The sequence below is a fragment of the Bos javanicus genome, chromosome 5 (genome assembly GCF_032452875.1).
Source record: "Bos javanicus breed banteng chromosome 5, ARS-OSU_banteng_1.0, whole genome shotgun sequence".
Classification (NCBI taxonomy): Eukaryota; Metazoa; Chordata; class Mammalia; order Artiodactyla; family Bovidae; genus Bos; species Bos javanicus.
Window position 1 is genome coordinate 94186324 of NC_083872.1, and position 19171 is coordinate 94205494.

At 40.7% G+C, this 19171-nt stretch overlaps 1 protein-coding gene across 1 annotated transcript in view; it reads left to right on the forward strand.

The window, feature by feature from the left end:
• Positions 1-15055, forward strand: part of SLC15A5 (solute carrier family 15 member 5) — a 95745-nt gene extending 80690 nt beyond the window's left edge. The window contains 2 exon segments of the mRNA XM_061417734.1: positions 7018-7123; positions 14908-15055. Of these exon segments, the coding sequence (XP_061273718.1) occupies positions 7018-7123; positions 14908-15055 (254 nt within the window).
• The last annotated feature ends 4116 nt before the right edge of the window (positions 15056-19171 follow it).

The following is a 19171-nucleotide window of genomic DNA, read 5'->3' on the forward strand; positions in this document are numbered from 1 at the left end:
TGCTGTGCCCGGCCCTATGGGGCTGCACCCAGCAAGAGAGCATACAAGCAGGGTCTGTGAGGAACAGACTTATAGCAACAAACAGTGATGTGATCTCTGCTTCCCATATGAGGATGTGACTGCTGGGCTCAATAATGGTGAAGGACTGGTGAGAAGTGAAATCTGTTGAGGACCATTGGAGTGTAGCTGGTCTGGCTGATAGTGAACTAGCCTGAGGGGACACTATCCCCCTGGGTGGGGAACATATCTGATGAAGCAGGGAAATTTGTGGTCAGGCCTTTAGGGCTCTGTGACCCTCAAGACACAAAGGCATTACATGAAACGTTAGGCTTCACATCACAGGGCATAAGATGCAATAGGAATAAAGTATTTTTTTTCACATCAGTAGTTTTGTGCTGTTTACAGCATCATAGCATGTGTGGGTCACTATATGTATTTCTCAAGCCCATTCCTAAAACCTTAAATTTAGTGTAAATTATTTTAAGTCTCATAATAAGTTGAATATCAATCCCAGGATTTAGGTGGAGATACCATCTTAGATATTTTGGATGTTATTTGAAGCAAGCTATTTCAAAGACTGCTGTCCAGATGTTTTTAGACTGTTGACAAGATGCTAAGGAAAATCATAATTAATCATTACATTAGCACCAATAGGGAGCTGTAGTTGTACAGTTTTAAGAGTAAGAAATGAAGGTTCTGGAAATTCCCTCCTGGTCCAGTGGTTAAGAATCTGCCTTGCAATGCAGGGGGCACAGATTTGATCCCTAGTTAGAGAAGTAAGATCCCACAGGCTGCAGGGCAACTAAACCCGCAGGCCACAACTAAGACCGATGCAGTCAAACAAATAAATATTTAAGAAAAAGAGAAATAAAAAGCTCAAAATAAAAAAGAAAATGAGGGTTCTACCAAGTGAAGTTTCCCTTTACCTCTCTGTGCCTTCATCTTTTCATTAATAAAATACAAGAACTAGTTTAGATAAGTCTATGGTCCTTTTATCTCTAAAATGACCATGATAATTTAAGATAAACAGAAACATTTTATTTAGTGCCTATAAAGTCAAATGTTCGAGAATAATTACTGGCATACCTCAGAGACACTGTAGGTTTGTAAAGCAAATATAGCAGTAAAGCAAGTCACGTGAATTTTTTTCCTTTCCCAGTGTATATAAAAGTGCTGTTTACACTATACAGTCTATTAAAACAGTATGTATAAAAGACATTGTATATTAAGATACTATATTGTCTATTAAGATGGTATAGCATAAAACATGTTTACACTGTAAGTCTGCTAAGTGCCCAGTAACATATGTCTAAAAAAAACAATGTATATACCTTAATTTAAAAAGGATTCTGTTTGGGGGAAGTTTCCTGGTAGTCCACTGGTTAGGACTCTGCATTTCCACCGCTGGGGGCCCGTAGTTCCCGTGGTTGGGGAACTAAGATCCCACATACCACATAGTGTGGCAAAAAAAAAAAAAAAATCTATTGGAAAAATGGCACCGGTAGTCTTGCTTGACAAGAGTTGCCACAAACCTTCAGTTTGTAAAAAATGCAAGATCTGTGAAGTGCAATAAAACAAGGTATGTGGTGTATCTGTTTGTATGTTTCATGTTACTAATCCATGAGCTCCTTTGCTTAAGCGATGGAATGCCCATTTCCTGGTACATAAAAATTTCTTAAATGATTTTCAAATGAACAATTAAATCTAGCTGAGTGAGAGATGATTTAGGGGGATGGTGAATAATGCCAAATATTTTGTGAGTGTTCTTCTAGTCAGTAGTCTAACACTCATTACTAACAAGCTGGTTACAATATCAAAATACGTCACCAAGTCTTAACTGTCAGCATTAACAAACAGCACTTTGTCATCCCCCAGACTCTTCACGTGGCTATTTTTTCTCATGTTGTTAACCTTCCTGTCCACCCCAGCTAAGACCTAGAGAAGTCTCGTTAGTCCCATTCGAGACCTAAAGCCTTCACTTTGTCTCCTTTTGCAAGGATGCTCCTGATTTCAATCAGCTACTAGAAATGTCAGATGAAAAATGGCACAAATGTGAATTACGACAATAAAAGTTTATAAGCTACTAAAATAAAGTTATAGTACCTAAGAGCTGAGTCAACTGACAATGTTAAATGGAACATTTTACAACCAGTCCTGGGATAATGATAAAAAAAAAAAAAAAGGCACACAGAACATGAAGAAATATCTGACAGGAGATGGGCTCAAGATCAGGCTCAGGCTCCATGAGTTTGTATGAGCACCTCTCAAGTGAGGCGCAAGAAAGGATAGCCTAATACTTATGGGGTTACCCTCTCTGTGTCCAACCCTCAACATCTATTATCTCTTTTTCTTTTCATACCAGCTCAGTGAGAGGGGGTACTGCTATCATTTTAGAGAGGAGAAACCAAGGCTGAAGCCATCCATTTGGGCAAATCCTCAACAATCAAACTATTAAATAATAGACTTCAAAAGTCTCTCTGATTCCAGCAATGCTTTTCTATATTTTTTTCTATATCTTTCTATAGGCAATGCTAGCTCTAAAGAGGAGAAGGCAATGGCACCCCACTCCAGTACTCTTGCCTGGAAAATCCCATGGACATGGATGGAGGAGCCTGGTAGGCTGCAGTCCATGAGGTCTCTAAGAGTCAGACATGACTGAGCAACTTCACTTTCACGCATTGGAGAAGAAAATGGCAACCCACTCCAGTGTTCTTGCCTGGAGAATCCCAGGGATGGGGGAGCCTGGTGGGCTACCGTCTATGGGGTGCACAGAGTTGGACACAATTGAAGTGACTTAGAAGCAGCTCTAAAGAGCATACACAGACATGTAATCTCATATATAAAGCAAAGTTAAGCTTCACAAAGAATCTCTCTCTCCAACCTAATGCTAGTGCTTGCTCCATGTAATCAATTCAGGTGATGGTTTTCTTGACCATGAAGCACACCATGTAAATTAGCTACACAATCAAAGGCTTCCCTGGGGGCTCAGATGGTAAAGAATCTGCCTGCAATGCAGGAGACCCAGGTTCCATCTCAGAGTTGCGAAGATCCCCTAGAGAAGGAAAGGCAAAACTATGGAACCAGAATGAGATCAGCATTAGGAAGAAAGATGAACATTAAAAATCATATTTTAGAAAGAATACTCCTATATATAAAATAGAAAAGTAATAAGAACCTACTGTATAGCACAGGGAACTCTACTCAATACTCTATAATGGCCTGCTTGGGAAGAGAATCTAAAAAACGAGTAGATATATGCATATGTATAACCGATTCACTTTCCTGTTCAGCAGAAGCTAAGAAACATTGTAAATCAACTATACCCCAATAAAAATTTTAAAAGAATAAAGGAGTATTATCAGGAGCTTGACTAGGTGGTGTGGTTCTCTTTTATTTTTTAAATAATTCCAGTCACAAAATATCTTGTGTTATTTGCAAATTTCCACTGCCTTTCTCTAACTTTTCAAGTACTACATCCTCCTGTCAGCCCCATGCATATAATACCAGGTGACACTGTTTCTCTTGTGTGCCCACCCCAGCACCCCCAATGAGAGAGATGCACGAACACTAACCCCACACCGGGCACGTGTGTGCATGCTCAGTCTCTCAGTTGTGTCGAACTCTTTGTGACCTTATGAACTATAGCCCACCAGGCACCTCTGTCCATGGGATTCTCCAGGCAAGAATACTGGAGTAGGTTCCCATGCCCTTCCTCCTCCAGGGGATCTTCCTGACCCAGGGATCCCAGGGATCAAACCCCTGTCTCTTATCTCTCCTGTACTGGCAGGCAGATTCTTTACCATTAGCGCCATCTAGGAAGCCCTGATAGTCTGGTATTTGCTGTAATTGCACAATTTCTTAGAAATATTATGTTTTACCTTTAAAGATCTTACAAAATTTATATTCTTCTCCCTCATCTGACTTTGTTATGGAATAAAGATAGTCTTTTCAATTACTTATTATGGAGTAAAATTCATGCTCCAAGAAGAATTAATGTCATGTTAATTCTGAGGCTTTGCCTACTCTGTGCAAACTCCTCTTACTCTAGCCAGAGAAACACGGTGATAAAATGGTATAATCGCATGACATGCAAAGTGCTGATGTGAAATGAAAAGGACAGAAATATGATTGGGATATTAATTCGCGAGAAATAAGGAAATGGGACTGTTTGAATAGGCTTAGCAGGATGGTTTAGTTCTTCCTGAAAATAAGTGTGATGCTATCTCAACTTACCTTGACCTCTACCCTGACTCCCCCAGTCAGGTACAATCAAATGTTTAGTTTCTAAACACACACACACACACTCGCAGTAAAAGGGTTACAAAATACCCAATAGACAGACACAGACATTCAGTGAAACTTCTCCTAAATATCAGATAAAGGCAGCATGCCAATGTAGCAATAAAACCATAAATTTCTATTGTAATGGAACACAAATTAATAAAATGGGGAAGTAGAACTTACAAAATAGCTTTAAACTCAATACCAGATTTCATTATAGGTCCTAGACTATAATGGACACAAGATAATTTTCATGGTTGATCCATAATAATAGTCATTGGGAAGTTAAATGACAGAAGAGCAGCAGCTTTAAGTGGGAAATGGCACAATTCTTCACAGCTGTCATGCTTGTGCACTTGCTGACTATCAACCTTGAACAAAGCATTTAATTCAAACCCCATTTAAAAGTATACACTGTCAAGAGAGAGGCCAAAAACCATATACTAGTTAAGGAAGCAACCTGTAACCTATGTGCCAGAGATGACACTGAACATCAAGTCAGTTGGAACGTAGATGGATTGCTCACCACCCAGTGTAGGAGCTGATTATTCAGAGATGATCTCTTCCTGGTCTCATACTGCATAATATTTTGCGAGGTGGCCACCTGATGGGAAGAACTGACTCATTGGAAAAGACCCTGATCCTGGGAAAGATTGAAGGCAGGAGGAGAAGGGAACAACAGAGGATGAGATGGTTGAATGGCATCACTGACTGGATGGACATAAGTTTGAGCAAGCTCTGGGAGTTGGTGATGGACAGGGAAGTCTGGCATGCTGCTGTCCATGGAGTCGCAAATAGTCGAACATGACTGAGTGACTGAACTGAACTGACTATTTTGCCCATTCAGAACTGCAATTGAATTTAAACTCTCTCTCTGAAGATAGATTTTGCCTTTTAAGTAATCTTTTAAACTTCCATAATACTATATATCTATGATATATTATTACTACTAAGATCCTACTGCTGTTTTTAAAAGTAGTGCATAAAAATAAGTGCTACATGTATAATGTATATGATAGAATACATCATATTTCATAGAACATATTCAATATTAAATTTAAACACCCACTGAAGAAAAATTGAGTGTGTGTGTAAGTCATAGTGATAATATGGATATAGATATATAGATTTAGGTATGAAAAGAGAGTTCTAGCAAAGATCCAAAGCAAAAGTCACAACTTACTCCTGCTGCTGCTAAGTCGCTTCAGTCGTGTCCGACTCTGTGCGACCCCATAGACGGCAGCCCACCAGCCTCCCCCGTCTCTGAGATTCTCCAGGCAAGAACACTGGAGTGGGTTGCCATTTCCTTCTCCAATGCATGAAAGTGCAAAGTGAAAGTGAAGACACTCAGTCGTGTCCGACTCTTAGCGACCCCATGGATTGCAGCCTACCAGGCTCCTCCATCCATGGGTTTTTCCAGGCAAGAGTACTGGAGTGGGGTGCCATAGCATAGTAAAAGCAATGACCTTGAACTCTAATTAATTTCCTATATACTCAGTTTGGGGCTTCCCAGATGATGCTAGTGGTAAAGAACCTGCCTGCCAGTGCAGGAGATATAAGAGATGCGGATTCGTTCCCTGCATCGGGAAGATCCCCTGGAGGAGGAAATGGCAACCCACTCCAGTATTCTTGCCTGCAGAATTCCATGGACAAAGGAACCTGGAGGACTGCAGTCTGACTCTGCAATCCCATGGACTGTAGTCCGCCAGGCTCCTCTGTCCATGGGGTTACAGAGTCAAACATGACTGAAGCAACTTAGCACAGCACAGCACATACTCAGTGTGACATCAGAAGGAGGTGAAGATTTCTTACTTAAGGGTATTAAATTGAGGAATTCTCATTTAAAAGAAAATCTTCACATGAACCACAGACTGCAATATGACCAATAGGGTCTGTGGTATTAAAGTAACACTGGATTTATCCTATCTCAGTTATCAAAATAAAGTAACATCTGGCATCTACATGTATTATCTCACTAACCTTACAATTGGGCTTCCCTGGTAGCTTAGCTGGTAAAGAATCCTCCTGCAATGCAGGAGATCCCAGTTCAATCCCTGGGTCGAGAAGATCCCCTGGAGAAGGGATAGTCTACCCACTCCAGTATTCTTGGGCTTCCCTGCTGGCTCAGACAGTAAAGAATCCACCTACAATTCAGGAGACCTGGGTTCGATCCCTGGGTTGGGAAGATCCCCAGAAGAAGGGAATGGCTACCCACTCCAGTATTCTTGGCTGAAGAAGTCCGTGGACAGAGGAGCTTGGCAGGCTACAGTCCATGGGATCACAGAGTAAGACACAAGTGAGTAACTTTCACATTCACAACCTTACAATTAGCACATGCAATGGGCTATCTGGTGATGACAAATATTTTTCATACATTCAATATATTTTACCAAACAATCCTTGTGGGGGTGCCAAGCACTGCTCTATATATTAAACATATAAGCATAAATTAAAAATGTGATTCTTGCAAATTAGAAGCATAATCAGGTTCTTCTGATACCTATATTGTGCTATAGAAATCAAGTTTTTTGACCTTCAAAACATTTGGCATGCTTTGCTTATTATTTTACTGTTAATTACAGAATTAAATGAATTTTGACTCTGAGTTTCAGATGTGCTTTTTTGCTCTGTAGATATTATTCAAGCGAATAAAACTCTATGAATTGTGGAATGATAAAATATTCACAGAAACTTACAACTCTGCAGTTGAATAACAATTACATTTGTTCCAAACAGGCAATTGGTTTCCAAACACATTAAACAAAAGCAATTTAGAAAACTTCTTCTTCTTGGCATCATTAACATTGTTGAACGTCCTGGGATTCTGGAGTGTTTCACAAAGGTAAGTAAGTGTGTGGTAAGATGAACAATTTCTGAGTCCATGAAATATTGATCTGGGAGCCATCACTGAGCCAATGGGAATCTTATATTCCATGACTGGACAAATTAGCATATTAGAGAAATTTAACAGATATTCAGAGCAAGAAATTTCCATTTAGACTTCACTTTTTCCATCAGTCCTTATAATAAAAAGTTCTTTGCTCAACTCTAAAACAAGATATTTTTCCTCCAACATACAGTGCCATTTTAGAATTAGAAATAACCATATCGATAATAAGAATGAATGAGTCATTATCATTAAAAGCAAATATCATTAAACAAATAGCTAGAAATCTAATGAGGCTTAAGATTTGGATTCCATTCAGGCCTTTAAATCAGCAGTGACCATTTCAAGGTCAATAACAAACTGTGCAAAATCATTTAGCCAGTCACCTGAGACCATTCAAGTGGCTTAATATGTATCATCTACCATCCATCCATTGCCAGCCTGTCTCTCTCTCTCAGTAATGTCTTCTTGGATGGCTGTGTGCTTTTGAGCAAAGTGCCTCACCTCTCTGAGCCTCTGTCTTCACACATGTAAAATAAGGACAATAATTGCAACCTTTTGTGGGCTTTTTGGGGAGATGAATTTTGATAAAAGACCAAGGACAATGTCTGCCATGTTGCAGGAACTAAATATGTCTATTTTCCTCACTTCTTTCCATTCATTTATCTATTTAGTCATTTAGTCTCTCGTCTAGTGCCACTTATTCCTTGCCTGAATCATTCTTTTATTCCTCTAATAAATCTCTTTTGGAACATCAGTCATGGGATGTGATAAATCAGAAGGACATGAAGTCAGTATCAGTCAATGTTCCGTGCCACCTATGCCCTCACTATCATGGGGCCTATGGTCCAGCGTAAGAGAAGCACTGAGACCTCATGCGAGACAGAATTAATGACAAAAAAAAAAAAAATTAAAAGTCTTAAGGGCTTCCTGAATTTTAAAATTTCTTACCTTCCAAAGTATATGTTATCAAAGTGACCCTCTGTACTGTAAAATCTCCTTAAAAATGCCCGCCTGGTTCTTAGATTGACTACCTCATTAGAAAGTCAGATTCTTGCAGAAGGATTCAACAGCAATGTGCCCGTCTTTGCAGCAAAACAGAGTCGGCAATAAAAACTGAAACTGAAGGCAAGGCTTCTTTCCCCTCTGGCCACTACCTCCAAATACTTGAGTGCCGCCCATCAGCTAATTCTCACAAACCTATGTTGTGTCTCAATTTCATGTACTCTCCCACTGTAAGACTTGACCTGTGTTTCAAAAAGTAGTTTGGGTCATTTGTCAAGATGCGCACGGACCTCAAGTTTGTCATACAGAGTGGAGTAAGTCAGAAAGAGAAACAAAATCGTATCTTAACACATAAATGTGGAATCTAGAAAAACGGTAGAGATGAACCTATTTGCAGGGCAAGAATAGAGACAGACATAGAGAATGAACACGCAGATACACGGTGAGGAAGGCAAGGGCAGGCTGAATTGAGAGAATGGAATTTACATATATACACCACCATGTGTAGAATAGATAGCTAGTGGGAACCTGTTGTATAGCACAGGGAGCTCAGCGCGGTGCTCTGTGATGACCTAGAGGGGTGGGATGGGTTGGGGTGGGAGGGGATATATATATATACATATAGCTGATTCACTTTTTTGTACTGCAGAAACTAACACAACATTGTAAAGCAACTATATCTTAATTTAAAAAATATATGTCAATAAAATTGAAAAAAAAAAAACAATCTTTAGGTTCAGCCCAGTTGAATCCAATCCCACAGCTTAGCTGCACAAACCTCGGCAAGTTGCTTAACCTTGCCAAGCCTCAGTTTCTTCTTCGTCAAAAGGAAACTTTAAGAATGGTAACTGTGCCATAAGGCTATTGTGAGGATAAGTAAATACTCAAAAATGTTAGCAATAATGATAATAATGGCCTCATGTGTTGCTTTATGCTCTCTTCTTCCTCCTGTTTATTTTTCACCTAGACTCATACTGAGATATGGCCAAGATGACCATGACTGTGGGCTAAATTCAGGTAGCACTAGCATGAGAACCAAAACTCTATTAGCTCTGGGACTGACTCACATTTATTCATTCATCCATTCATTCAACCAATGTGTTAAGCATTGTTCCAAGCACTTGAAAAATAAAATTGCAGAAAGCAAAGTACTGGTCTACATGGAGCTAGCATCTAGCACTCAAAATATTTAAGTGTGATTATTCTGCTGTGATTGTTGAGCAAGTAAGTTACTATAAAGTGAGAGATGCTAGAGCAGGGTTCAGAGAAGGAGGCAGGAATAAAAATATACAAAGCACCAGAGATCGGAGGAACCAGAGATGAAAAGGACTAAGAGATAATGTAGGCTGGGCTTGTGCATGTGTGCTAAGTCACTTCAGTCATGTCCGACTCTTTGCAACACTATGGACTATAGCCTGCCAGACTCCTCTGTCCATGGGATTCTCCAGGCAAGAATACTGGAGTGAGTTGCCATACCCTCCTCCAGGGATCTTCCCAACGCCAGGTATGTCTCCTGCGGCTCCTGCATTGCAGGTAGAGTCTTTACCACTGAGCCATCGAGGAAACCCCAATGTAGGGCTTATTTAGAAAGAAATCGGATTCTTACCAAATCTTCTCCATCTCCTGTATGCTTTATTTTATCTTGCATCCTTTATGAGGGAAGGAAACAAAGAGAGGATGAAACAAACCAGGATGAGAAGAAATTGATTTTCCATATGTTGAGCATTTCTGTCTTAAGCAGCATGTTTGTCCACCTCTCTGATCTTATCACTCTATACATGAGAACTGTGGTGTTGGAGAAGACTCTTGAGAGTCCCTTGGACTGCAAGGAGATCAAACCAGTCCATCCTAAAGGAAATCAGTCCTGAATATTCATTGGAAGGACTGATGCTGAAGCTGAAACTCCAATACCTTGGCCACCTGATGTGAAGAACTGACTCATTGGAAAAGATCCTGATGCTGGGGAAGATTAAAGGCAGGAGGAGAAGGGGACAACAGAGGATGAGATGATTGGATGGCATCACCAACTCAATGGACCTAAGTTTGAGCAAGCTCCGGGAGTTGGTGATGGACAGGGAAGCCTGGCGTGCTGCAGTTCATGGGGTCACAAAGAGCAACTGAGTGTCAGTCCATGGACATGACTCAGTGACTGAACTGAACTGAATACATGAGAACACTGAAGTGAAAACCTAATTGAGTAAATTGTGCTGCTTCTTCTTCTTTTTTTTTTTCTTTTATTTTTTTTTAAATTTTATTTTATTTTTAAACTTTACAATATTGTATTAGTTTTGCCAAATATCGAAATGAATCCGCCACAGGTATACCTGTGTTCCCCATCCTGAACCCTCCTCCCTCCTCCCTCCCCATACCCTCCCTCCGGGTCGTCCCAATTGTGCTGCTTCTAAGTGCCATGGAGGAGCCCTCTTCCTGCTCTGATGACCCCTTAACTCTATGGGGATGGAGACTGTTCCTTCAGCTCAAGTAACTGTACTCAGCACCACCTGTTGATCAGCCTCCACAAGAAAACAATGCTTGTCCCATTTCAGAAGAAAGGAGAGTCTGAGATATTTGCCCATAGAGATTAAATAGCTAGAACCAACTACATTAGTTCAAAGGAACACATTGCCTTGGGTATCTATTCCCAGTTGGGACTGGAGAGGCCAAACCAAAAGCATTAAGCGAGAAACGGTATGGAATATAAGTGATTAGATCAGTGTCTGCAATGAGAAGTGCAGGATTCCAGCTTATTTCTATACTGATTGCTTCTGTCTAACACTGGCAAAAAATAAGGGGCTTCCCTGGTGGCTTGGTGGTAAAGAACCCACCTGCCAAAAAGGAGACAAGGGTTCGATCCCTGGGTCAGAAAGACCCCCTGGAGTAGGAAATGGCAACCTACTCTAGTATTCTTGCCTGGACAGTCCTATGGACAGAGGAGCCTGGTGGGCTACAGTTCACGGGGTCCCAAAAGGATCAGACATGACTTAGCAACTAAACAACAACAAACAATAAGGATGGAAACAGGAGAAAACACAGATGTCCCAGGGATGGTATTATTGAAGCATTATTTATGAGAGAGATGATGTTTTATCTCAATACACTTCCAAACACAATCTAGCTCTTAACAAACCCAAAGGTATATCTGGTCAGAGCCAGATATTGGTGATAAATCTATCAATGTCAGTCCCAAGTATCAAGGAGGGTCCCAAGCTATTTTTGTCCCATTAAAGATGAAACAGCACCCTCACTAACATACAAGTGGAATTAGGTCTGTGTTAGCATACAAGGGCACCCCACCATCAAGTTTATATTACTGTGCTACAATCCTGGTGTAAGTCCTAGAACCAAACTAATCTTGTTGAGGTCAGTGGAAAATCACTTAACTGGGTATGCTGCTGTTTAGTTGCTAAGTCATGTCCAACTCTTGCAATTCCATGGACTATAGCCCACCAGGCTCCTCAGTTTGTGGGATTTCCCAGGCAAGAATACTGGAGTGGGTTGCTATTTCCCTCTACAGAGGATCTTCCCAACCCGAGGAGATCAAACCCGTATCTTCTGCATTGGCAGGGGAATTCTTTATCTCTGAGATAGCAGGGAAGCCCTAGCTAAGTATAGTTAGGAATATTCCAGAGTGCCAGACCAGGTGTACCTTCCATGTCTAAGAAGAAACAAAAGCAAACAGTTTCCTGCCTCTGTCTGTATTAGAGTCCTCTTCAATCACATCTATTTCTGCTTTATTGACTATGCCAAAGCCTTTGACTGTGTGGATCACAATAAACTGTGGAAAATTCTTCAAGCGATGGGAATACCAGACCACCTGATCTGCCTCTTGAGAAATTTGTATGCAGGTCAGGAAGCAACAGTTAGAACTGGACATGGAACAACAGACTGGTTCCAAATAGGAAAAGGAGTTTGTCAAGGCTGTATATTGCCACCCGGTTTATTTAACCTATATGCAGAGTACATCATGAGAAACACTGGACTGGAAGAAACACAAGCTGTAATCAAGATTGCCGGGAGAAATATCAATCACCTCAGATATGCAGATGACACCACCCTTATGGCAGAAAGTGAAGAGGAACTCAAAAGCCTCTTGATGAAAGTGAAAGTGGAGAGTGAAAAAATTGGCTTAAAGCTCAACATTCAGAAAATGAAGATCATGGCATCTGGTCCCACCACTTTATGGGAAATAGATGGGGAAACAGTGGAAATAGTGTCAGACTTTATTTTTCTGGGCTCCAAAATCACTACAGATGGTGACTGCAGCCATGAAATTAAAAGACGCTTACTCCTTGGAAGGGAAATTATGACCAACCTAGACAGCATATTCAAAAGCAGAGACATTACTTTGCCAACAAAGGTTCGTCTAGTAAAGGCTATGGTTTTTCCTGTGGTCATGTATGGGTGTGAGAGTTGGACTGTGAAGAAGGCTGAGCGCCAAAGAACTGATGCTTTTGAACTGTGGTGTTGGAGAAGACTCTTGAGAGTCCCTTGGACTGCAAGGAGATCCAACCAGTCCATTCTGAAGGAGATCAGCCCTGGGATTTCTTTGGAAGGAATGATGCTGAAGCTGAAACTCCAGTACTTTGGCCACCTCATGCGAAGAGTTGACTCATTAGAAAAGACTCTGATTCTGGTAGGGATTGGGGGCAGGAGGAGAAGGGGATGATAGAGGATGAAATGGCTGGATGGCATCACTGACTCGATGGACGTGAGTCTGAGTGAACTCCAGGAGTTGGTGATGGACAGGGAGGCCTGGCGTGCTGTGATTCATGGGGTTGCAAAGAGTCGGACACCACTGAGCGACTGATCTGATCTGATCAATCACATCTGAAATAGTGACAAACACCTGAGGCTCTCCAGGTTGGGGCTGAAGGAAGTAGGTGGATGAAATGTTTTCCCTTGCTGGAAAGTATTATAGGAATATTGCTATAGACCTTAATATAAATATGCATCCTACATCAGATGCTAAGACATTAATAAAGGATATTATAGATGTTTATTGGGCTTCCCAGATGGCACTAGTGGTAAAGAACTCCCCTGCCAATGCAGGAGACATAAAAGACACGGGATCAGTCCCTGGGTTGAGAAGATCCCCTGGAGGAAGGCATGGTAACCCACTCCAGTATTCTTGCCTGGAGAATCCCATGGACAGAGGAGCCTGGCAGGCTACAGTCCATGGGGTCGCAGAGTTGGACATGACTGAACTGACTTAGAGTGCACGCACACATGTTTATAGCGGAGGAAAATAGAAGGGTAATTATTATTACAACTTGACACCATCATCCCTCTAATATTGTAAAACACATAAAGTTAATATCATTGTGCTTAATTTGTTGATGATACCAGTAATCTTTTGTTACATAACCTGTAACAATTAGCAAAAGAGACCTAAATCAGAGACAAAGGACTAGTTATTCAAAGCATATCCTTTTCTTACAGGTATTTTTAGCAATGTTGAGAAGGGAAAGAAGGCAAAGTTAGCATCAGAAACCTTCACAAATTAAAAAAAAGCCTAACCTTGGAGACTTATGTCTCTTTGATAAAATTGAACTTATGGTTCTTATTCATTTGTTCATTCAACCAATATTTATTGGACATCTGATATGTACCCTGGAGGAGGAAATGGCAGCCCACTCCAATATTCTTGCCTGGGAAATCCCATAGACAGGAGCCTGGCTGGCTACGGTCCATGGGTTCCTAAAAGGATCGAGCATGACTTAACGACTAAACAACAACATGTACCACGCACTGGTCAAAGCAGTAGCATACAGCAGTGAATAAAACAGCCTGAAATTCCTCTCCTCCTAGAGCCTCTTCGAAATGTTGAAGAAACAATTGGTCTTCAGAGGCAGCGTGCTATAGAGGAAAACGGTCAGGACTCAGAGAGTTCTGGTTTCAAACCCAAGCTCTGTCAACTCTTACTCCTGTGAACCTAAGCAAGTTATGTAACCTCTTAAAACATCAGTCTTTTTTGCCTATGAAATGGGAATGGTTCCATCCTTCCCAGGTTGTAGTGAGAATTTGGTAAGTTAGGGTGAGTACCAGGCCCTGGCTTACTGTCTGGCATTTAGAAGATGGGGAATCCAGATTTTGCATAAGTCAGGGATAAGGGGACACAGTTTAGAAACACACTTGTAGATTTCTTCTTCAATAGTGGTGTTTTCCACACAGTCTCAGCGCTAAATTTAAAAACCCCTAGTGCATCTGACCACTCTAAAGTGGCATTAGTGGTAAAGAACCCACCTGCCAATGCAGGAGACATAAGAGACATGAGTTCGATCCTTGGGTCAGGAAGATCCCCTGGAGAAGGAAATGGCAACCCACTCCAGGATTCTTGCCTGAGAAATCTCATGGACAGAGGAGCCTAGTGGACTACAGACCGTAAGGTTACAGAGAGTCGGACACGACTGAAGTAAATCTTTCCAATCCTGCCGCCATTAAATCTACAAAGTTGGTAATTCCAGACTTCCACGTTTCTCACCATCAGACTCATGGCAGACTGTAAAACAGCACCACCTAAAGGTCCTTGTGAGACACCGTCACATGTCCTAAAACTCCCTGTGTCGTTTTATCCAGACTCTTCTGGGGAGCAGGGCTCTTAAATAATCATCACCGTTGTGCCAGTATCTATGGGACTGTAATAAAAGGGAGACAAGCACGGGGAGAAAGCAAATGATTTATCAAGTCATCTACATCTGGCCTTAAAAAAAAACCTTTCTTTCTTTCTTTTTTAGGTATTGTAATCTAAATCATTTTAATGCCCAGAACACCAGTGGAAGTAATCTCAAAGAAACCCTTCCCCTCCAGGAAAAGTCTTTGAAATTTTACGGCAGTACACTGGAATTTTCTTCAAGTATTGATCTTTAGGAAACAGCCCTGTGAAACTATTCGACTCAACCCATCATATGAGCGGAGTATTCACTGTCTTCTTCAGCTGGACGCTATGCCTTTTAGTTTAAGAGCTAATATGTATTGGTATGAGAGTGGCCTTATGGACGCTATCTGTGTACTTTAATGGTTCAGCCGTTTAAAGCAATGTATATGACACTTCTTAGTTGTCATAGTTTTAAGTCCTTAGAATTGAAATAATAGTATGTCAATATTCTTCCCTTCAGTACATTTATTGAGCCCTTATTACATGCCAGGCATAATAATCAGACACAGTTTATGTCAGAGTAAATAACAAATCTAAACACAAATAACCTATATATTATACATAAATAATAAGCCTATATAGTTTTACTGTACTTCATCTTGCTCTTACACTATCAAGTTATGAGTGAAGGAAACTTTCTCTGAATTAAACAGCAGCATTACTGGGTCCAGTGATTAAGACTTTGCCTTCCATTGCAGGGGGTGCAGCTTTGATCCCTGGTTGAGGAGCTAAGTAAGATCCCACCCACAGCCAAAAAGCCAAAACATAAGCAATATTGTAACAAATTTAATAAAGACTTTTAAAAAATGGTCCACATTAAAAAAAAAATCTTAAAAAAAATTTTTTAAAAAACAGCATTACTAAAATAGAGATCCTTCGCCCAAAAGTGAATATTCACATACTGAAGAAATTGTAAAATAAATATAAGTGGTGGAATTATTTAGATTAAAGAAAAGAAGAAAATTAAGGAGGTTAAATGAGTGTTGGGGGAAGGGCAAGTGATCAAATCAAAGATACTTAGAGATTCCCTAACCTGGTCTCCACTGGTACCAGTTCAGATGCATTCAGAAAACTGTTTTTCAAAAGAGATTTTACCATTATAAGGAAATAAATGTGAAAAAATTCATTAAAAAAATACAACTAGGGTCCCAAATCTTTGTAGCAGTGTTTACCAACATTTTGCTGAGGACCCCCAGTTTTAGGCAGATCTTTCTGGTCCCAACCACAGACTGCTTTAAGGCAAAACTTTTCCCAGGAATTGGCAGTTCTGACAAACCCACCCAAATCATTCTTATGCTCTCTAAAATCTGAGCACCACTCTTTTCTGGGACAGTTCAAGCTGGATAGGAGAGGTGGGTTTTATCAGTTGATTGGAAATGATTCTGCAATTAAAGGACCTCCCTTGTGTATATCTAAAATATTTTAGATCTGCAGAATAAAAGATTTATACATCTTGATGAGGTGTGATATGCATTTTTAATTGCAAAAGAGCAGCTGTAAAGCACCAGGTGTTTCTCTTACTCAAACTATTTTTCATTTGTTTGTTCTGAGGACAGTGAAAAGACAAACCCTTACAGACAAAAATTCTTGCCCTGTAACTTTTTCGAATCCTTCTTTTTTTTTTTTTTTTTTTTGGCATTTGTTCTCTGATGAAACAGTGAGGCCGATCCCTGATCTGCCTTAGAATCTTTCTTTGTTGTAAAAGGTTAAATGCTGAGTTTGTGATTTGGGTTTAATCAATGCTCCAAAGATCAAAAAACCTTTAAACACACCTCATCTCAGAACAAGTCAGAAGCTCCAATAGTCCCTCTCACTGTTAGAAATAGGGTTTGCTTTATTTTGTTGTCCACCCCTCCCAAATTTGCCTTTGTCTCCTTAATTTCTACATCATGATAGGAAAAAGTGCTCATTATGCTTTCACTCGTCATTAGCGATAAAAAAAGATCTACAGAATTATAAAGATGACCCCAAGCAAACACCAAAAGAGCTTAGAATTCTCACACTGGGGATGACACTCGTGATTAGCTAAATTGCAGGGACTACACACACTTGCATTGGAAACAGGAGGCATTCACACACTAGTTTCTTGTCTAGTGCTTAGCAACATTATCACTGAGCACCTGGAATAGTTTAGGCATTAAGTGTAATTGGTTTTGCTTTACATAAATCTGTAGCTTTGTAAATAAGCAGAGCATTTCAGCTTCTCTATAACACCAATTAACTTAAAGGGATGTGTTGTTTGCAGAAGCCTGCTGGGTTCTGTACAGTATTTCTCCAGTAATATGCTCAGTGGCAGGCAAAGTTCTGTGTCCCCGCAGTGTTGCATTGACTCCCAGTCACTTGTTGCCAAGGGTCTGAACTCAGACACTCGTTTGCTCCATTTTTCAGCTGTAAAACATCAGGAAGATGAAGTCTTTCCTAAGAATCACCGTCTGTGCTTTATTTCTGTCCACCACCGAGACCTGAAAGATGAGGTACTTGAAAATGTTTCCTGTGACCTGCAGAGCACACATCTGACACCAGCTGACTGTCCACAACTGACAGCTACATCTCTTTCCTCTTTCTTTTCTTTTGTAACACTTCAATCCAATGCAGCCAAAAGTCCCTGCATTGAACTGTACACAAAATTAAGAAAACCACTTTCTTATGATGTGAATCTGCCAGTGAAAATGTTCCCATCAGCGTGACTTTTTAGATAACAGTTAGAAATCTGCTCCTGGAAGTTGGTAAACTTTTTCAAGCTTCTTGGATATTTCCCCTCATTGTCTCTCTCTTTTTTATTAATTAATTGTTAATTAATCAATCAGGTATTAGTTGCTTCACCCGTGATGTTTTTAGTTGCATCATGCCAGATTTTTAGTTGCGGTATGTGGAGTCTAGTTGCCCTGCCAGGGATTGAACCTGGGCCCCTTAAGTCTTAGCCACTGGACTACCAGGGAAGTCCCTCCCCTCATTATCTCTTGGACTCAGCTTAATACTTCCTCATATCCCTTTCAGGTAATCTTGATTTATAGCATTCATTCCACCCTGGCCAAAATCTAATTCTCTTGGTTTCTGAAAGTGTTTTATCAACTATCAGAGTAACAGTATCACCAAAAAACAGCTCATGATTCCAAAATGCTTCCTATTAATATTACGTGATTTACAAATTGAAGGAGGGAGACTCCTAAAAACCACAGGATCCCTTTGCTGTATGACAAAAGAGCTTCAGCCTTAGCACCTTGAACCAGTCCGGTGGTGGGCATAGCCCATCACCACTGCTAGAAAAGCTGACATACAATCACCAGCCACAGACTTATAAACAAGGTCCTTAAATGAAATCAACAGCTGAGTGATGACAGCACACAGGTGCTGCTAACATTCAGGTCTGCTTGTAGAGAACAGGGAAATTAGAGGAACCACTCATAATAACAACTCATATCTGTGTCACCCTTTACAGTTTACAAGCTGCTGTCACATGTATCATCACATTTGGTTGGCACCACCCTGGGAAATAGACACATTTTGGCAAGCCCGTTTCGTACAGGAGACATTGCAGCTCTGAGACATTGCGAATAATCGAGTCACAGAGATAGTGGATGTCTCAAGATGTGCACTTGGTCTGTCTGTTTTTAAAGTGCCAGCCCCTTCTACAAAAGACACTCATAATAGTCACCAACAGCAGATGATTCCCAGCCACTTGGGTGAAACACTCTCCACATCATCCCAAAGGGAACAAGAATGAAAGGAAAGACCACATAAGGGTCCGCTGTTGTTTAGTAGCTAAGTCGTGTCCAACTCTTTTGTGACCCCGTGGACTGTAGCCCTCCAGGCTCCTCTATCTATGGGATTTTCCAAGCAGGAATACTGGATTATGTTGCCATTTCCTTCTCCAAGGGATCTTCCTGACCCAGGGATTGAACTCATGTCTCCTGTATTGGCAGACAGATTCTTTACCATGGAGCCACCTGGGAAGCCCCACTGGGGTTAGAGACTCTGACAGAATGGTTACCCAGAACAGCATTGTTCTAACATCTCTTCCCCAGCCCTTAGCTCCCTCTATGGAGCCAGCCACTGTCTTTGTGTGGATCTTAGGCTTTTAGGAGCACTGCACTGAAAAGACGCCCCCAGACTGAACACCCTGGGGTTGAGAAAGAGGGTCTTGGGCTCAAAACATCCTTTCTTTCCCTTTGCAACAAAATGCCCCCAGATGTGCTATAGTCAATTCCAAACTGCCTTAGGAAAGAACAGGTTAAGGAAAGCAAATTTACCCTCCAAAATATTATTAATAATGGTGAAGACTCCTGTAGTACTGCTAAATACAAGGCTCTGTTGTGTTTGTGTGTGTTTTTTTTTAATATTAA